This window comes from Suillus clintonianus (assembly GCF_016758775.1).
Source record: "Suillus clintonianus strain FC179 chromosome Unknown DEU56scaffold_69, whole genome shotgun sequence".
Classification (NCBI taxonomy): Eukaryota; Fungi; Basidiomycota; class Agaricomycetes; order Boletales; family Suillaceae; genus Suillus; species Suillus clintonianus.
In genome coordinates this window covers 81,390-102,321 of record NW_024539293.1, presented here as the reverse complement: position 1 = coordinate 102,321, position 20,932 = coordinate 81,390, and the positions used below count along the sequence as shown (strand labels likewise).

At 50.3% G+C, this 20,932-nt stretch overlaps 5 protein-coding genes across 5 annotated transcripts; all 5 read left to right on the top strand.

The window, feature by feature from the left end:
• Positions 1–183: 183 nt before the first annotated feature.
• DEU56DRAFT_819394 (uncharacterized protein) lies at positions 184–2,746 on the top strand. The gene is given in 4 exon segments (XM_041354017.1): positions 184–355; positions 405–2,508; positions 2,553–2,645; positions 2,663–2,746. The coding sequence occupies 2 exon segments, from the start codon at positions 335–337 to the stop codon at positions 2,493–2,495; spliced, it is 2,112 nt and encodes a 703-aa protein (XP_041205532.1). The 5' UTR covers positions 184–334; the 3' UTR covers positions 2,496–2,508; positions 2,553–2,645; positions 2,663–2,746.
• A 2,988-nt stretch (positions 2,747–5,734) lies between these two features.
• Positions 5,735–6,142, top strand: DEU56DRAFT_697680 (uncharacterized protein; the record flags this gene model as incomplete). Its single annotated transcript, XM_041347263.1, has 2 exons — positions 5,735–5,842; positions 5,891–6,142. Coding segments are annotated over 2 exons (360 nt in total), but the record flags the coding sequence as incomplete, so codon positions are not given.
• Positions 6,143–11,588: 5,446 nt separating this feature from the next.
• Positions 11,589–12,437, top strand: DEU56DRAFT_872698 (uncharacterized protein; the record flags this gene model as incomplete). Its single annotated transcript, XM_041355800.1, has 1 exon — positions 11,589–12,437. The coding sequence occupies one exon, from the start codon at positions 11,589–11,591 to the stop codon at positions 12,435–12,437; it is 849 nt and encodes a 282-aa protein (XP_041205530.1).
• Positions 12,438–17,698: 5,261 nt separating this feature from the next.
• Positions 17,699–18,718, top strand: DEU56DRAFT_742109 (uncharacterized protein; the record flags this gene model as incomplete). The annotated part of the gene is made up of 1 exon (XM_041348909.1): positions 17,699–18,718. The coding sequence occupies one exon, from the start codon at positions 17,699–17,701 to the stop codon at positions 18,716–18,718; it is 1,020 nt and encodes a 339-aa protein (XP_041205529.1).
• A 376-nt stretch (positions 18,719–19,094) lies between these two features.
• Positions 19,095–19,878, top strand: DEU56DRAFT_819374 (ribosomal protein S30). The gene is made up of 4 exons (XM_041354016.1): positions 19,095–19,118; positions 19,173–19,290; positions 19,340–19,381; positions 19,492–19,878. The coding sequence occupies exons 1-4, from the start codon at positions 19,109–19,111 to the stop codon at positions 19,511–19,513; spliced, it is 192 nt and encodes a 63-aa protein (XP_041205528.1). The 5' UTR covers positions 19,095–19,108; the 3' UTR covers positions 19,514–19,878.
• The last annotated feature ends 1,054 nt before the right edge of the window (positions 19,879–20,932 follow it).

Sequence of the window (20,932 nt, the reverse complement as noted above, 5' to 3'; positions counted from 1 at the left end):
CAACAAACAAGTGAGTGCCATGCTAGACAGGGCTGAGTGTAACACCTATGGATTTTCAGTGATGAAGACAAGCCGCGTACAGCAAGCGGGGAACCTGCCGTGGCCGTCGAGGGAGGCCCTGCTATGTAAGTATCAACTACTCGCTACGGGACACCCGAGGTCTGATTATGTTGGGTGTTAAAGGTCAACAGCCGATGACCAAATCCTCAACGACCGCCAAGCGCTTCCTATAGCTCAAGAACGTGACAATGACGCCGATACAAAGTTTTGGGCGACGTACGACAAAGTTTCGACGGAATATGACGGTGACTTCCTTGAGCGTGCGAATGGCGATATGGGCATCATCTTGACTTTTGTGCGCTCATTTATATGCCTTGTCTATGCACATCTAACAGGCGAACCAGGCTGGTTTATTCTCAGCCGTCAACTCCACTTTCATAATCGGAACGCAGCCTAACCCGGGAGAGACCACCAATATCCTCTTGCTCCACCTGATCCAAATGACAGCTAACGGCACAAGCGCTGTAAATGATATCAGCAATCTTTCCTCGTCCACGGGGTATCCTCCTTCGACTATCTGGACGCAAACACTCGCCTATGCCAGTCTCTCATTTAGCGTTTTGGCCGCGTTTGGGGCTGTGATGGGAAAGCAATGGCTCAATTCGTACAAGGCAGCTCGCGGAAGAGGGTCTCTAGAGGCACGCTGCATGCAGAGACAGAGGAAACTGGATGGGCTGGAATATTTTCACCTCCAGACGGTCTTGCAGGTGTTCCTTATCCTCCTCCAGATCTCCCTGCTCCTCTTCGGTTTGTCACTCAGTGCCAACATGTGGATGCAGCAAACGACGATATCCAGCGTCATCATCTCCACCACAGCACTTGGCATCCTCATTTATGCAAGTACTATCGTCGTGTCAATGTTGCGTCCGGACAGTCCTTTCCAGACACCAGGAGCAGAGCTATTGGGGGCTATCTGCAAAAAATTCCTAGCAATCTGCGTCCATTTCCTCCCGTACAGGTTGGGCAGGTTGGGCAGAACTTTGACTCCTGATGGCACATCCATTAAATTGTCTGCCATCCGCTGGATACTAGAGACGTCCACGCACCCAGAAGTTGTCGAGGCTGCAGCTGCGATGGTACCTCTCGTGCAATGGCCGCGGGACCTTGATGCTTCTGCAATCTATGCACGCTTACGTGATAACTTCGAGGCGTGTCGTGACAGGGAGGAGGTATTTGTGAAGTGTGGCAAGGCCATGGCCCATCTTTGCAGCCAGTCGCTGAAAATCCGTCTACGCCTTCGCTGGAGAGACGTTTATACCCGGGATTGTTGGGGAGGCAAGAGCCGTTTCATTCGCGATGCGTTCGTGGACAGCCACAACGCCTGCAAACAGCTGATGAATACACAGAAAGAGGTCGATGAACAAAAGCATAGGGCTGACGCACGCACCGCTCTAAGAACAATGGTTGTCCATGGGTATTGCCGTTGGTCTTCACTTCCGGACGATGAACGCTTGATTTGGAATGGTGATCTGCGGTGGTGTCACAGTAACGGGCTAGCGCCCAAATATGAAGAATTTGACTGGCTTATCGACTACCTAGCGGACGAAGCAGGCAACAAAGGAGATGATGAGACAGAAGGTGATGCTCTGCTCGCGCTGAGTGCCATGCGTGGACTAGGAAGCTCTACGAAACGACGCCCCTACATCACGGCGCTTATCCGCTGTATGGGCTCCACCAGACCTCCGCGAGTCCGGCATGCTGCGCTGAGAGCTGTTTCTGATGCTCGAGAAGAACTAGCTTCCATCACACATGAGTCGATGCCACCGGGTGTGGATGCAACACTCCTGGACAAGCTTTCATGCGCTATTTTAACTGCCGTACATCCCAATCATGACCAGACAGTCCATAACAGTCTTTCCGACGCCTCTTTCCACTACAGTCGAGACTGCTGCTACACCCACCTCATCTTTGTCCTGGCAACGAATGATGAGTGGCATGAACGTCTAGCCCGTGATGGTCATCTCGAGCGGTGCACTTCTCTAGTCGAGAAGGCTCTGGAACTCAAGAATTGGATTCACGAATTCTACCTTGCTGGGATCTTCGCGCGTGTCGATCCGTCGGACAAGGTTCTCTCTCTCAGCCCTGCCCAGGAGAGGTTGTGGACACTCGTCAGGACAATATGGGGCGAGGAAATGAAATTCATCTGGCCTGGCCCTATCATGGTAGTACCAGACGTCGTGACAGTGACTAGACAGTATCTGCGAAGCTGGGGTAACAATGTTCCGAACGGTGGGCTAGCGGATCTCGCTCGAGATGTGCGTAAGGCTTTGGAATCATTGCAGAGCGGACAAGAATTCCTTTTGACTGTCTATCTAATCGCTCAGGCTGACTTTGATGATGCACTATCCTCCATTCAGGGCTTGGACAACGATCTGCGTCGTATGATCGAGAACTCAAGCACTTCGCAGAGGGACGATGGGTTTTTGGGATCTTGAAGGATCTTCATTGCTAGGAGCTTCGTTAGTGTCTAACCTTATGTATTTGTTACGCCACTCAGCAGCAACTTAGCCATATCATCTACTCATGGTTTGTAATTTTACACTGAGATCGGTAAACTTCTTCCTCATCTATATAGCTTAATCTGTAGCACGCACTACTAGTACTACTATTTCATGGATATGAACGATATTCTTCGACCTACCTGCTGCATGAACGAAGACTATCATATTCAAGCCAATGAATTCAACTGATTGCTACGTTATTCGAGCCAGTACTTGGCTCAGTTTTTCGATGTCGCGTAATGCTCGCTGCATCACCTGAAATTATACGATTCATAATACATGTCCGCAACAATTTTGTCTGGAGGACACAGGATCCATTCTGTGGGATACAAGGACGTTGAACTCCATCGTTCGACAAGTAATACTTAGTACCTAACATGATGATATCTACTGAGGCGGAACAAGATCTCATCATGGTAAGTCATAAGCATACAAGGCTGTTAAGGCATGAAGCAAGCAATGGCCATGCTCCAATCTGATTTCTTAGCTGTGACGAGATTAAGGCTGGTTGACAGTGCATTTGGCAGTAACTTACATATGTATATTATGTTGTCAGCAATTCACCATGTCCCTCCCCAATCCCATACAGCGGCTCCATCGTCAGCAGCGCCTTACATGCCTCGGGAAATACTACATCAAAGTCAAACCCAGCCACGCTAGCCAAATGCGCCCATGGTCCCTCAGAGAGTTCTGCGTGGTGCATGGTGGAGGGATGATATGAATTGTGCTGGGAGGGGCAGGGAACACCTACCTGTGAAGTGCGGCCCGACTATGTGCATCGGCGGTATGGGACTTGCACATGAACATGTAGTACTGGACGTCTTGGCGGATCTGCACGGGTTGTGTAACGTCAGTGAAGCTCTCGCTGTGAACTGGCTGTGTATGCGGGTATAAGTTACTCGGACTCTTGACCGTGAAATCCCTGAGCCAGCTCGGGCACCGAATCTGCACGATTATCGTCCCAGACGTTACATTGTCAATGCAGTCTTCTACCAACTGGCAGGCCTTCTGGTCCCCTTCTATGGGGTTCTTGTTTTGTGTAATCTCGATGCCTAGGTACCACAGTCACTGATCGGAGTTTCTCGATCAGGGTGTTGGTAGAGGGTAAGGCGGCAAAGTAAAGACGAAGTAGACTGTTTGGGCGAGAATGCTAGACGTAACACGGTGCTGGAATGGTGTTTTACATTGGAAGTTAAGTGGGGTATTAACCATATCCTGAAGAATATAATGTTTTGTTACACATGGACGAATGCAAGGGGCGAACCAGTACGTAGGAAAGATGCATCTGAAAATTGAAGATCCCATTCCCGCTATAGAATTTTCGGCCGCGTGAAAAACACTAAGCACGGTGAATTGCGTGAACAAACTCGTAGCGTACTACAGAAAATCGTACTACTGTATCTACACCGATGATTTAAGGTTTAAGCCACTTCTCGGCTATTTCCGAGTCACGCTCGTCAATCTCTAAGTCCAACACCCGCAACATTCCCGACAAGGATATGCACATTCTCATTCGTCGCGGTCATCATCTGGGCCTCTTGAATGGCTCAAGCCTCACATAGTCGATTGGAGTGAGAATGAATATCGATGCACGCATTGGGCTTGCCCCGTAGCCTGTAGAAAGCAGTGTTCATCATCTCTCCTCGTGCCCACGAGAGTCTGCGATTCCCTCTCCCCACCAGAAGAAATTGCTTTCTGAGGAAGCAGGAGAAGATGTTAGTCAACTATACAACAGTTGGAGGGATGGCGAAGCCTTAAACGCGTACGTAGGGCCATGAAGGGCTCGGGGATGCAAGGAGCTGAGGGCTAGTCGATTGGAGTGGGGTGTTGCCAGGCGGACTATAGGCGTGCTCAATTCTAAAATGTCGATGTCAAGTCGAGTTCAATATTCGAGCGCCGCTCGCTAAACCTATCCTAAAGGGGACTCGTACCTAAACCTTACGGCGCGCAGCGCCAACACTCGCAGTCTTAAAACACATCCTAAGCCTCAGTAGCGCTACTAAACCTCATGATTCATGCTCCTAACCCTCAGCAGATCTAACCCTTAACATTCCTAAACCTTTTCTGACCCTTTCAACAGAGTATATGTAGTGCTATGTAGTATGTTTATGAATATATTTTACCTTTCACTGAAACATGGAGTGAACTGATTATACACTACTAGCATTTGCACTGCATAGAGAGGTTAAGATAAGGGTTAGGCCTGCTGAGGGTTAGGAGCATGAATCATGAGGTTTAGTAGCGCTACTGAGGCTTAGGATGTGTTTTAAGACTGCGAGTGTTGGCGCTGCGCGCCGTAAGGTTTAGGTACGAGTCCCCTTTAGGATAGGTTTAGCGAGCGGCGCTCGAATATTGAACTCGACTTGACATCGACATTTTAGAATTGAGCACGCCTTATGACAGAGACGTTAAATGTGATATGGACAATTGGGTGACACGGACGATGTAGGCATTATGATATGAGACACTGTTACGTATAGGGTACGGCACGGATGCGGCAAAATCCCAAGGGCCTGGCATTTAAATTTTGCAAGCTAATCACTTCAGATGCTCCCTCGACTCAAATGCGTCATGGCGATTCGAACACTCACTGGCCTCAAGCTCGAGTAGAGTTCCAGCTCATTTCTTCACAGGCTAGTGCTGTGAACGATTTTTCTGACGACGGGAAGCTATGTGCACGCCTTCGAGGAGTCGACGAGGACTACTTCTTGCGTTGGAGGCTTTTGCAACAGACAAGAAGCATATGCACGATTCTCGCATGATTCTGCAATATTCAACGAGTGCGCTTTGACGCCAGCACAGCAATTATACACTTCAAGTTCTACTATCTCTCCCGTCGTGCTTCAACTTTTATATCCACAGTGCATAACATGGAAAGCCCTTCATCACGATACTGTTCTGCACCTGTCGACACCGGCCTCCCAACAAGCGAGTGAGTGCCAAGCGAGACTGGGATGAGTGCGACACTTACGGACTTACAGGGATAGGATCAAACAGTGTACAGCAAGCGAGGAAACTCCTGCGGCCATTGAGGGAGGCCATGCTAAGGATGTGTAAGTGTCAATTAATCGTTACGGGATATCCGAGGTCTGATTCCGCGGGGTCAAAGGTCAGGAGCCGATGAACAGATCCTCAACGACCGTCAAGCGCTTCCCATCACTCAAGAACATGATAAAGACGTTGATTCAAAGTTTTGGGCGACGTACGACAAAATTTCAACGGAATATGACAGTGACTTCCTTGAGCGGGCGAATGGCGATATGGGCATCATCTTGACTTTTGTGCGTTCATTTATACGCCTGTCTATGCAAATCTAACAGGCGAACCAGGCTGGTTTATTCTCAGCCGTCAACTCCACTTTCATAATCGGAATGCAGCCTAACCCGGGAGAGACCACCAATGTGCTCTTGCTCCACCTGATCCAAATGACAGCTAACGGCACAAATGCTGTAAATGATATCAGCAATCTTTCCTCGTCCACGGGGTATCCTCCTTCGACTGTCTGGACGCAAACACTCGCCTATGCCAGCCTCGCGTTTAGCGTCTTGGCCGCGTTCGGGGCTGTGATGGGAAAGCAATGGCTCAATTCGTACAAGGCAGCTCGCGGACGAGGGTCACTAGAGGAACGCTGCATGCAGAGACAGAGGAAGCTTGATGGGCTGGAATATTTTCACCTCCAGACGGTCTTGCAAGTGTTCCTCGTCCTCCTCCAGATCTCCCTGCTCCTCTTTGGTTTGTCACTCAGCGCCAACATGTGGGCCCTGCAAACGACGATATCCAGCGTCATCATCTTCACCACGGCATTTGGCATCCTCATTTATGCAAGCACTATCGTCGTGTCAATGTTGCATCCGGATAGCCCTTTCCAGACACCAGGAGCAGAGCTATTGGGGACTATTTGTAAAAAAATCCTGGCAATCAGTGTCCATTCCCTCCCATACGGGTTGGGCAGGTTGAGCAGATTGGGCAAATTGACTTTGACTCCTGATGGCACGTCCATTAAATTGTCCGCCATCCGCTGGATACTAGAGGCATCCACGAACCCAGAAGTTGTCGAGGCTGCAGCTGCGATGGTACCTCTCGTGCAATGGCCGCGGGACCTTGATGCTTCCGCAGTCTATGCACGCTTACGTGATAATTTCGTGGCGTGTTGTGACAGGGAGGAGGTATTTGTGCAGTGTGGCAAGGCCATGGCATATCTTTGCAGCCAGTCGCTGGAACTCCGTCTACGCCTTCGTTGGAGACACATTAATACCTGGGATTGTTGGGGAGGCAAGAGCCGTTTCATTCGTGATGCGTTCATGGACAGCCGTAACGCCTGCAAACAGCTCACGAATACACAGAATGAGGCCGATGGACAGAAGCATAGGGCTGACGCACGCACCGCTCTGAGAACAATGGTTGTCCATGGGTATTTCCGTTGGTTTTCACTTCCGGACGATGAAGATTTGATCTGGCATGGTGATTTGCAGTGGTGTCACAGTAACGGGCTAGTGCCCAACTGTGAAGAATTCGACTGGCTTATCGACTACCTAGCGGACGAAGCAGGCAACAAAGGAGATGATGAAACAGAAGGTGATGCTCTGCTCGCGCTGAGTGCCATGCGTGGACTAGGAAGCTCTACCAAGCGACGCTCCTGTATCACGGCGCTTATCCGCTGTATGGGTTCCACCAGACCTCCGCGAGTCCGGCATGCTGCGCTGAGAGTTGTTTCTGATGCTCGAGAAGAACTAGCTTCCATCACACATGAGTCGATGCCACAGGGTGTGGATGCAACACTCCTGGATGAGCTTTCCTGCGCTGTTTTAACTGCAGTACATCCCAATGATGACCAGATAGTTCACGACAATAGCCATCCCGACGCCCCTTCCCATTACAATCGAGACTGCTGCTACACCCGCCTCATCTTTGCACTAGCAATGAATGTTGAGTGGTGTGAACGTCTAGCTCGTGATGGTCATCTCGAGTGGTGCACTTCTCTAGTCGAGCAGGCTCTGGAACCTGAGTATAGGGTTCTCGGATGCTACCTCGCCGCGATCTTCGCGCGTATCGATCCGTCAGACAAGACTCTTCCTCTCAGTCCTGCCCAGGAGAGGTGGCGGACACTCGTCAGGACAACATGGGGGAAAGATTTGACATACTTCTGGTCCGACATCACCATGGTAGTTCCAGACGTTGTGACAGTGACTAGGCAGTATCTGCGAAGCTGGGATAACAACGTTCCGAACAATGGGCTGACTAGTCTCGCTCGAGATGTGCACGAGGCTTTGGAATCATTGCAGAGCGGACAAGAATTCCTTGTCACTCCCCACCTAATCGCTCAGGCTGGCTCTGATGCTGCACTATCCTCCATTCAGGGCTTGGACGATGATCTGCGTCGTATGATTGAGAATGCAAAGCCCTTGCAAAAGGACGATGGGTCTTTGAAATTTTAGGAGCTTCGTTGGTATCTAATCTTATGCATATGTATCTGTTGCGCTACTCAGCAGCGAGCTGACCACACCACCTCCTTGTGCGCCGTAATTTTACACCGAGGTCGGTAGATTTATGCCTTCAAGTTGGTTGTTGGACGTTGAACGTTGATCAGCTGGCCGTTGCCAGTTTGGCAGTTACTGAATGACACATTGGTACTAGTAGTCTGTTTCGTGCTGAACGGAGACTGGTAGGTTGGTGCCAATCATCACTCTTGAACTTAAATTTAAGCTTCAACGTTTCAGCTCTGACCGCTGTGGTTTCCGAATATATTTTTCGCATTTCTCCCTTAGCCTATCGGTTTAGAGCATTAATGAGGGGCTTGAAGCTTGACCCCCCAGCACTCTACTCTGTGTTTCACCTAACGAAACCATTACCATTCAGATGAGACTGAGGACACATCACTGGACCTCTTTACCCGCGGCACTTTCTCGTATATCTCAAGTGGCCTGAAACACCTTTGGATCTCTGCCAGCACGAGCTTCCGAGTCCGTCTAGCTCGCCTGTTTTGCGTCCTCACCAACAGTCGAGCCCATTAATATTGTCAAGTTCCTCTAGACATGGTAACTTGCACTTCATGAGCAATGAAACCAACACTCCCCAGTTTTTCCAAACATCGGGGAGTGGCCCCGTCTCATTTTGACCATCACTATCATTACCAGTCCACCACACGTCAAGAGCACCCATCCTGAATGGCCCGTGACGCTAACGACAGATACGGTAATGCTTCTGTCTTCTCTGAGGGATGTCGGTGGTACTAAAAGTACTGAAGACTTAGGATCAAACTCGAATAATGCAATGCAACCATCGACGAGCAATGAATTGGATGAAGTTCCAAATAAAATCCTCAAGTTACGATGACTATGAAACGCATCCCCGTGCCGATGATTCCAAAAAACAGGCATGTTTCATATTTCGCTTCGTTATAACCTTATTGATTTCATCTTCTCCGCCGGTCTTTCTTAAGGTAAGGTCATCATTGACCACATTAATACACGGAACGTCCGACGTTGCGCACCTGTCATGTTCTCTGCATTTGACGAACGCTATGGGTTTGAAGAAGTCAGGAAGCGTCCATAGTTCTCTAGTAATAGCACGCCATAATTTCAAGACACCTGCTATCTGGTTAAACCCGATTCGTCCCCGAACACAGGCGCATCGAAAGGCCACATGCTCCCTAACTTGAATCACGGAGAGTACATATGGACATCCTGGTCCCCCTGCCTGCTCGGCTCGGTTGAGACACTCTTCAACGGTGGATTGGATTAATGACAGGTCTGGGGTTGTTTCTTTTTGATGTCCATAGTTTTCATCTGCATTCCAAGTTCTCCATTCCGCACCTCGATTTAGACACTTTAGCGCTCTTTGGTTTCCATCTTTTTGTTCTTCCCATAAATATTTTTGATGAAGACCGCATGCATGCTTCATTTCGTTGTTCTTTTCCTTATCTCGAGCGGTTCAATCGGCCCTCCAAGCTAAGGGTATGCGCTCCTCGTAACGTACTTTACTGATTGGGAATGATGATAACTGTGAGGATCGAAGAATCCGCGGAAGGAACGTCATACATATATTGAACGGGCGGGATATTGGCAGGGCCGTGTCGCTTGTGACATCGGATGGTTTGAAGTGAAACCTAAAGTTTTATATATCATAGGGTCCGTTGTGTGCCCACCAGTTTTCTTTCTGTTCTATCCTCCATGACAGTTGGACTGCCAGCGCCTGGCTTTTGCTTTCTCGCTCCACTGATCCAATAAAAGCACCATCTTCCATCATTCCTGCTTCAGAATCCCCCTTCAAGCTAATTAGCGCCGTCCTGTCGGTTCCCGAATGTATTTCGGTTGAAAAGACCTTTGCGATTGTATTCCAGTCCTGAATACGCGCCTAGCATACCGCTCTCGTTTACTTCGTTGTCATTTGTAAAGCTGTTCGTGCTCGTCATGACCGGTGTTCCAACTCCCCAGCGTTCACGAACGAAGACGGCAGATCTCTCGGAGATCTTCCGCAGCTCGCATGGGTCACGCCAGCTTCCAAAAACTGCAGTGGGCGGTCTTCCCGATACCCCATCTGAAGAAAAACACAAGTCCAGACGCTCTATGCTGCCCTTCCTCGGAAGGAGGAAGAGCAAGCGACCATCCGCTTCATCTTCCGCTCTGCCTAGGAAGTCAACAAACGCTCCTTCGGGATCTGTCGGTAAAGAGTAAGTGTTTCATCCGGTTTAAGTTCGTGATCGAACGCGTTGTTCAAGTTGAGGAGGACAAGACAAATGGGGTGCTCTAGCGACATGTGGTGTCGGCGTATATGCTTATACATGCGGAAGTAGGGCATATAGCACGCTCAGGACACTCTTGAACTGTACATTCATTTGCTGCTAAAGTCACTCTTTCTCGGCATCAAAGACTGATCGCATATCACTGTAGGAAAAGTCCCTTGACTGTTGTTTCAACTACAGACGACTCGTCTAACGGACAGCTCCCGTCTACCCTTCCTCCATTGAACGTGTCACCACCATCACTGGGCTCCAAATTCGCCGCCCATTTCACTCCTTTGCGATCTCCCACCAAAACTCTGAAGGCACGATACTCGTCATCGCACAAGTTAGCAAGCACCCCTCCCACTCATTCATCCGCCACTCTCTCTCTGCCCGTACCTGATGGTCGTGGTCCCTCCCTGGAGTCCCACAGCTCCAGTATCCACAGCCGATCCACTACACCAAAGCCGCTTCGCCAACCCCCAGTCGCGAACCCTCCTCACTACGAAATGCGGGACGATTTTTCTGATCTCTTCACACTTCCAGAGCATTTTGTGAAGCAGACGAAGTCTGCCCAAAAAGCCTCCACCCTGTCACCCGTCATTGTCAACACCGCGGACAGTTCAAAAAAGATCACTGAACCCAGTCCTGCCACACCTCTAACACCTGCTAGTCCCACTCCCCCATCAACTCCTCGTCTCCAATTCCCCATCCCTCCTTCAAGTTTTGGTTTAACTTCTCTGGCAGGCGAGAAACCATCTCCCCAATATTCAAACGAATCATCTCGAAGGGAGCCGACTACTCCCTCAAGCAAGCACTCTAACAGCAGCCTTAAGCTGCCGACCGCGAGCCCTCAACATCGTTTCTCAATTTCTCGTGACCGTCGGAGCGACCGCAGTACTACCGCTGGCGTTCCTTCAGAAGATGAAAGTGCTCGTGCATTCAGTCTCTCGGGAAGTGATACAGATGCATCTCGTGCTACGAACAGCAGCGTGCGTAGCAGGAGAGGAAGACATCAAAGTGCGTTGCCGAAGGCGTCGGCTATGAAACGTCCGACCCCTTTGCAACGTGCGCCCTCTTCATCAGAGAAGTTGTCCAGCGGCCCTCCTCCTTCTGCCCCCCTACCTTCGCCACCGCCCTCAGGTCGGTCAGTACCTAGGCTACCGATAAGCTCATTGCCAGTCGTCCCTTCTACAAACAGCGTTCCCTCCAACTTGACAGTTCACTCCCCGGGTATATCACCACGACCGCGAGCTAACACGCTATCAGCAGCAACCTCGCTGAGTTCAGCCAAACTTGCGGCATGGATGGCTCCAAAACCGAACCCACAGGATAAACACATCCCTGTAGATACCCAGCCGCCCACATCCGCGGATGAACTCAAGAATGCGCTTGCCTTGCAGAACAAAAAATATGCGCAACTCCAAGAATATGCTGTCACCATCACCAAGAAATTTGAGGACGAGAAGGAATCTATGGCTAAGACCATCCAGATGCTGGAGCGGGAGATTCGAAAAAAGGTCAGAGAGATAGAGGGTCTGCGCTGGCTCGTCATACACAATGGAGGTGCAGACGATATTGATGCGGCAGCTAACCTAGCACGAGCCTCCTTGATTACGCTGGATGATGGGGATCGATCTGACGCTGCGCGGGCCGTGGACCCAACACGCGGTGAGGCTTTATCCAAGAGCACACGATCGCCAACAACAAATGCATCTGTTGCTGACGCAGAGCCAGGGATAGCTGGCTCCTCCCTGCGCTCTGCGAGAGGACTCTGTCTTGATTATCTTGATCAGCCTAGCCCGTCTGGGGCGTCCCTGGAGCCACCTTCACCAGAATTCGGTACCGCTGCCTCTGCCTCATCTTCGCGCTCCTCTCTGTCTCTTCCGGTGCTGACTCCGTCGACAACCTCGTCTTTGTCAGCCATCCCGGAACTTCCTTCAGGGAAGGTAGACATCAGCCGAGTAGAACGTCAAAAGGCGAAGGAAGAACGGCGCGCTTCTCGGGCCTTACGTCGGATCTCATCGTCATCGGTGTCATCAACGATATCCGGAGTGCTTATGGCACATCCTCCTTTGCCGATCGATCACACGCTCGACTCCCCGCCCAGCATGGAAAACGTACTGGAAAAGCTGCGTCCGTTTCGAAATACTTGATCGGGCTGATCTTCATGGTGTGTACGATATGCATAACGTATTTCATTATGGAATCACTGACGGGATCATATCCAGCAGCTGTCCGCGTGCCACTGCATGATGGGCTGTCAAATCATATCGCGGCCTTCAACGCCTTCGATACCTTTCCGCTCTTTTCTCGACCCGCTTAGCTAATTCGCCTCACACTTCATGGAGTTATTCGCATCAACGCAATTTACAACTATACAAGTCTACATTTCATCATCTGGCAGGATGTCCACGGGAAGTTGGATACCTCGCATCGTCGTTCACTTATTCGCATTCGCATTTGGCATCTGCATTCTTGGTATATCATTTGATATTCACCACAGTCGTTTATCGTCACAATTCTTTCGTTTACATACCTCTGATCAGCATAAGCTCATACCATCCCTTCGGTCATACACAACGTATTTATTTGGCGGGCATAATATGGGAAGCCAAGGAAGGAGTACAAAAAATATTATTATTTTGCATGGTCAGGTGAACGCCGTTGCCCTTCCGAGTAAGGATTGCAGGCGGGCATTCCATCGTACGAGTAGCTGCTATAATTGAACATGTGAGTCCCGTCGAGTTGGATAAGGTGTACCTGTTGTTATTTCGATACCTTGACGTCCCGTTGCTGTCGCCACCTGTCGCATCTGAGGTGAGAAGCCTTGCAGCCCACTGTGGTTGACAGCTTGCAATGCCAGCGGCTACTAGCCTTTGAACGTTTGCAAGGATCGGCCCGAAACCCTCGAACTTTCTGTTAGATGGATTCAACACGTAGTCGAGTCGTGTGGGGCATCAGGTCATGCCTGGAATTCCGTGTTATGTAGGAAATAAATTGTCAAAAATAAAACAGAGTCTTGATGTGGGTGTAGATCTGAGAAAGATGGGATTATGCGACTGGTACTGGACTTCAAAGGCTGTGATAGCGGATCGTAGGCGTTTGATTAGTACTGCCACGATTGATAAGGCAGTGAGACGCTGTCTCAGTTGGCGCAGAGCGACCTGGGAAAACAAAAGAGACGAAGCCGGAAATAGGATTACGCCTTGGATTCTATGGAAGTGTCTGCAGAGCGTGTGCAGAAAATTGCCAAGTTGACGCCGGGAGTGGGACTAGAGCTCCTCATCCGTCCAGGACCATCCTGTCCATGTGCCTGGGTGCTATAAAACGCTCAGTGGAGGCGGCGCGCACGAGACCGTTAATTCCCATGGTCATAGATGGAACTGAGGAGAAAGCCATTCAAACCATGATCTGGTAGCGTCGTGGTGTCACACGGTTTGCGCGCAACCGGGAAACGATGCAGATAGCCATAGGTAACAGGTTTAAGAAGCTGTGTCGTATGATGAACGAGGCCATGCAAAGCAATATGATCCCCAGAGAGAACAAACAGGAACAAACATTCATGCCTTGATGCTTTGATGTGCAACTGCCAGACGTTGCTATGAATGCCGGAATGTACCCAAATGTACCAACTTTTCCCTTTACTCCTCATCCTTCAACCTTCTTGTCCCACCACTCGTACAGCGCGCTTCTGCGCGCCCGTGGACACCATATTGCTGTACAGTTTGTTTGAATCTGGTATAGCTCGTATATCTACCACTCGAAGGCTGCGGCACCCCTTGGCAGCTTACCCTGGAGGTCATATAGAGTGCGACGGAGGATGATCCTCACTAATTTCATGCGAAAGAGTGGTAGACGAAAGCCGAAGGTGACAAAATCTTCTGGGATACCTACTCGACCGCACCAGTCACCCACTTCACCCGCTCTATCTGCTCCTCCAGAAGAGATATTCGACATTCACGAGAAGCCGTTCAATTCTCAGATGACCGAAGAACTTCCCTCAGACAGAGACACGTCTGTCGAGAACCCTTCTTCGTCCACTTCTCGCAATCAATTAAATGTTGGATCTTGTTTGGTCCATTTGGACTATAGCCCAGAGCCCCTGGACGACTGGTTCCCGCAGGAGCTATTGAATGGAAAGCGTGGTTCCCATGGTTCTACATGGAGCCTTACCATGAGCCCACCACAAGGATCAGCGATAGCTGAAGCTACCGCCCTTCATACCGCGAAAGAGGATTTAAATCGGGGTCCTACGTTTCAAGTGAGTCTTTGACAATTCTGCCATTTCGATATCTTACTATGACATCTAGGAGGCTATTACCGCTAATATATCTCACTTCCGGAAGCCATCTGATAATGTGGTACGTCTTTTCGAATCCAATTGGTTGCGTGTCGGTAGTTGTGGCAGAAAATCACGTTCTTATTCCATTCTAAACGACTTCCAGAGAAACATGAGCTGATTATATCCTTAAGGTACCTTCCGCTTCGAAGAAGATGATTCCTGCCCCAATCTATATACCAGAAGTCGAAACTGCTCCGACCAGAGCACCGACCAGGCGACCAGCAGCGAATGTGGTCGGATCTTCGGGCTCGAATCAGCAACCTTTTCCAAGCGCTTCCCCTCCATCCCCCATGGAGTCGGAAAACATGTCCGCTATATCCGGCACAACTCTTGCTCGTGCCCTGATCGGGAACTCGTTCATATTGTCGTCGAGTGATCGGGGATCGCGATACCGCAGCGGTATGACGCGTCAAGATTCTGCGACTCTTCCTCGTGGTGACCATCTGCTGGCGGAGATTGCGCGTGCACACGACTCGGGTCGTGACTCAACTGTGCCTCCTGTGCCTCCCCTGCCTTCAGGATCAGGATCATTCATACTGGATCAAGCGAGAGCGTCTATCGTTCAAGATAAATCAGAGCCATCTCCTGATGCCGGCGGGTCGGCCACAGCGTCTCCTGATATAATCATGCATTCAGGCTTATCAAGACGCATTTCCAGAATATCAGAGGTTCCTTCGCCTGTGCCGACGACGCCAATGTCACCACAGTCAATTCGCGACGCTCGGCCAATGAAGAGTGGTAGTTCCATAGCTGCAAGCAGTATGCTCGCAAGGATGGATGAGACTGATTCAGATGTTCCAAATACTGCTTCTCACACGCCTGCAACAGCATCGTCGCAGCCATCATTTCACCAAACGGGAACAGGCGTGTCTAGCACATCGATTCAATCATCTGAGTTCTTCTCTCCTAGTCCAACGGATGGTCTGGATGGGTATCAATTCGTTGCCCCTGAGCCTACGCAACCTGCTGCATCCATTAGCTCTGAGGTCAGCGCATGCCTGCAGATGGAATCTAGCGATGTCAGTCTGAGGAAGCGCAGGGCACGAGCGCTGGGAGCATCGCCATCATTGAGGGGTGGGAGAAGTAAGCGTCCACGAGTTTTTGTTGTCAGTTGTCATTAAACGTTCTTCAGGCTCCAAGGCATCAGATGTACTGTCTAGCAGTATTTTTCAACGCAATAAAAAGCAGATCAGACTTCCCATCGGCGAGCGCCCTCGTTCAATTTTTGTCCCACAAACGCCAATCACTCCTGCATTGATTGCTTCGTCTACTGTGCAATATCCCTCTGTGCTGTCCCAGTTCCCTCTGGTACCCACTTCTGCAGTTCCTGCTGGCCACATCGAGATGCCATTAACCGCCTTTGCAGAGTTGGATAATCTTGACACCAGCCCACTTTCCGATACGGGAATATTTGCACAGCGTCAACGTGCGGAACGTGCCCCTGGGATTCCCGGAAGCGTCACTGTCAGTCAAGAGTATGACCTCCTTGATTATGCGATCGCTGTGAGCCCCAAGTCGCAAAGTTCACCGTCTTTCCCCTCCTCGAGCTCTTCCACTGGGGAACAGACCTTCCCCGAGACTCCAAATATTTTCACTCCATTATTCTCCCCCAACTTTCCCGTAGCCATAACGGCACTCCAGCTTCCTGGACGCCCTCAGGCGCCTAGGTCGGCGACCCTTCCGGTACCACAAGATGGCGCTGGCGCATTGTCCCGGGCGATGACACTGAACGTTCTATCGCGAGCAGAGGGTTCAGCGGGAGATGATAATTCTGCTGCCCCTCGCAGGCCTGCGTCTATCGCGTCACCTATGAGGTCAACACCTCCGCCTGAACCTGTCCCTCTTGAGATCCCTTCTGAAGTTGCACCCATTCCAGCATCCCCAGGACAGCAGACCCATACAACTGATCAGAAGATTGATATCGCGATACCACCACAATCATCCCCTGTTGATCCCGTAATATGCTCCCCACTCTACCGTGTATCCACGAGCAGCGATAAGCTTCAAGAGGATGAAGTTTTGCAAGCGCTCGCACCCCATACTGCATCATCGATCCCTTCAATTATTTCCCCAAATTCATTCACATCTATTTCATCAAAACCACTCTCTTTGGTCGAGAAGCCTTCGTTGTCCCCAACATCTGTGCCCCTTCCAGGATCCAAAAATGCATCACCTTCCATCCCATTTACTCGCTCTGGAAGCATATCCTCATTGTCACCATCCAATTCACCAGGCGCTAGCCTGCCATCATCTAGCCCTAATCTTCAACCTTCCAGCACTAATTTATTCAGTTCTGGTACACCATCACCGAAACACCCTCAGTTACTCAGCCCTCAGCCGCAAGCGGCATTTTCAAGGGCCACCGGCTCAGCTCCGGATCATTTATTGCAACGCCCTGAATCTGATTCTCATGTCGCTGGTACCTCATTTTTACCCTCCGTTTCGCCACTCTCTACTCCTTCAAGGAGTCCGTTCCGACCGTCATCTGTCAATTCATCACCATCGTTGACGCCTTCATTCGTAGCTCCTCCCCCATATCACAGCGTGATTTCAAACGAGAATGATACACCTTTGACAACAAGCACTAGTGGCGGTGCTTCGTCGCAGGAAACTGGCTCAGACGTCAACTTCATCATCCGACAACCATCCGTTTCTGCTACCTCTAGCCCGCCTTCCAATATCAGGAGTCGAGCTAGGGCTCGACCGCCACTGCCAATTGGTCCACGCAAACCTAGTGGTCCTGGTCAGCCACTTGGGTCATTTGTACCCGGGATCAGGGAGCGTAACGGGTCTGTTTCATCTGTGGGCAGCGGATATGCCCATGGTTCCGGATCAGGCTATGCATGGCGCAAACTGACCGCTGCTGCTTCGACGCCGGCGCCGAAATTCCAGACGCCACCCCAGAGGTGGCGAGGATTGACCATGGAGGCAGCTCAGTGGACTCTCTCTCAACATGAGCTTCAAACGATCGTCTCGCGAGCCATCAAGCAGTCTGCTGAAGCCTCGTCTATACGTCTTCTCAGGACAGAGATGTTAGATGTGGATATTCCTGAGGAAGTCCATCGCCTAGAGATGCAGCGCACCGATGTTAAAACGAAGTACAAGGCGCTCGTACGCAAGCGGTGGCAGCTTATGGGCGCCCTTGCTGGACATCTGGATGGTCCAGACTTGTGCGATCCTATGACTGCTGCGCGCACCGTGGAGGAGCTTTCTGAAGTGTCCATTGCTCTTGACCAGCTCACTGACGAGCTCCATACTGTTGTCGAGCAGCTAGGTCAACTGAAGAGTTTGCGTGACGTACACTCTGCCAGTGCCCTTGCCATGGCTTTGAGGAAGGTCAACGCTACCTTCCTTAAACAGGTCACTGAAACACAGAATCTTCGAGAACAAATCGACTCGATGGGGGCCGAAAGAGATGAGGCGTGGAAACAAGCAGAGGATGTCGCCCAAGATTTTGATAATCTTTCGGATCAGGTTCGAGACAGTCGAGAGCACGTTGAAGGGACGGCAGCGTTGAGGCCGTCAAGTAGACGATCTGCGCGAGTTTCGGCCGTTCGGAAGTCGAGTATACGTCAATCTAAAGCAGGCTTGCGGCCGCTCAGCAAAACTCGAAGTCAGCGTTCTTCTGTCAGTAGCTCGGGTACTCGTACGAGCCTAATGATGTCTATGTCTGCAACCTCAGACGATATCCCGCCGGTTCCCCCACTGCCTTTACACACACCGCTTGGCATTGTCACGTCGAATTTATCTGGTCGCAGCTCTCTGGGTAAGTCACATCTTGGATTCACAGCCACGTATTATCTCACGACGTTCATCGATATAGGCTCCAATTCGAACGCCTCAGTTTCTGGTGCCCGAGCCTTGGCGCAAGCTCAGCGAGAGCTGTATGAAATGCTGGGTCTGACTCTTCAAGAGACTCCTAGCGAATCATCTTCCAGGCCACGCTCTGTGTCTGGGTTACTTGGTTCTAAGCATGTGTCACTTAGCCCCAGGCCAATGTCCGACATGATTGCCATACGACCTCGTGCTCGAGAAAACAGAGCCATCCATAGTGTTCTCTATGACGACGTGCGTTTGCTCAACACTCCATGAACCAAACCCTTACCTTATTTCTCGATAGCGACAAGTCATGTTAGCGCAGCTTGGCATGATGACAAACTAATATACCCCAGTGCGATATTTATTTACCCTTGATACTTCGCTTGTTGTTCATGATATTATTTGTTTGATACGGACTTGCGAGTATACATGGACCCACTTACAAACGATCTACATGCATGACACATGTCGTGCGTTGTAGTTAGAATATTATACGATTAATCCAATCGCCGCAATATTGCCGCGCGCTCTCCTGAGTCCTTCACAAGATGGAAGAGAAGTTCTGTCTTCGGTATTTTCCGAAACCTTATGCCTCCAAACTATACAGTACTAAATTGGCTACTCACGTGCGTGTACTATCGAAGTCCGTCATCGTCAAGCACTATGGGTAAAGGTAAGGCTGCTCGCACTTGCAATCCGCACCTGTTGACCGTTTCATTATGAACAGTTCACGGATCTCTCGCGCGTGCCGGTAAGGTCAAGTCGCAAACACCAAAGGTTGACAAACAGGAGAAGAAGAAAACGCCCAAGGGCCGTGCGAAGAAGCGCATCTTGTACAACCGCAGGTGTGTATCATCCCATCCACTCTGTAGTTCAAGCTAATTGGCCCGGCAGATTCGTGAACGTAACGACGCTTCCTGGAGGCAAGCGGAGAATGTGAGTGCTGCATCCTTGATGATATCGATGAGCCGATCCTTCGCACGCCTTGCTCTCCTGTATTCTTCATCGCTATTCGCAAAGTACTAATCAATCGATTTTACTTCCAGGAACCCCAACCCCGAGAAATAAATGCACTCGTGGGGCATTCTCTCCCCCGGCTGAGGGGCCGGCGGACTACTGTCATGATAGATGTGGAGGACGGGAAGGCCCACCCAATCATCGTTTTTTATATCACGTCTCCCTTTCCCTTGAGTTGCAAGTGCAGCATTTTCTGCATCTTCAATATCATCAACTCGTCGTTGGATTTTGGCTTCGGTTGAGCATTCACTCGGCAAAAATTGTAATTCCTGCATCATTCTTATGCTATGATATGTGCTATGCCCAATCCAATACTGACGGTTGTAAAATGGGCGCTGTACATTTGACTTGGAGTAAGGGGAGATGTCCGAAAGACCAGCTATAGTCCAGGGTGGATTGTAAGTTGTCGGATGTTGAATGAATATTTCGTCATATCCCACCACAAGGGAGGCTACATAACGCCTTTCCTTCAAGGCCATAAAGACACCTCATCCTTTTGCTAAGGGTTTGCGTTCTCGATCAAACGACACAGATCGTCACCCAAGCCCTGCACGGAGGATAGTCCAGCATCGACGTCAGCCTGAGCGACTACACTGACGGTCGCAAAAGAGTGCTTGTCTCTCCTGCAAAGACTCCAAAGCCTTGTGCACATCCCTAGCGAGACCTGTTGCCTAGTCGCTGTCGCCCTAACGTGGTTGGTCTGCTACCAGATACCTCCTGATCGCCCCCATGTTTCCCTGATGACTGTCCACCACCTCTCCTGGGCAGAACTAAAAAGAAGAACCTCGGCTGAGGAACCGATATATGCGAAGATCCCAGCAAGGTTGCATCCAAGAACTCAAGACCTGCGCTCGAGAGCTTCCTCGAATAGATAAATGCACCGCTCGAGGAGGCCATCACGGGTCAGACGTTCACGCCACTCATCATTTATCGCAGCGGATGAATGCCGTGATATAGGAGCGTCGCTTGGTAGAGCTTCCTAGTCCACGCATGGCACTCAGCGCGAGCAGAGCTTTTGTTTCGTCGTCTCCTTTGTCGTCTGCTTCGTCCACTAGGTAACCAGTCAAATTCTTCACAGCTGGGCATCAATCTGTCACTTGTGAGACCACCGCAGATCACTATCCCAAATCACATTTTCATTGTCTGGAAGTGAAAAACGATAGGAATTTCCGTGGACAACTGAGAGCGGTGCGTGTGCCAGCCTTATGCGTTTGTCGAGCGGATTCTTGCTGTGTATTTATGAGTTAACTGTTTGCAGGCGTTACGGGTAGTCATGAACGCATCACGAATGAACCGGCTCTTGCCACCCCAATAATTCCGGGTATACATGGATTCCGAACGAAGTTCTTTATGGATTTCCAGCGACTGGCTGCAAAGATAGGACATGGCCTTGCCACGCCCCGGGCCCACATGTTGGCATTGAGGGACAAGCCAAATAGGATTAATGAGATTTGGAGGAGCACGATAAAT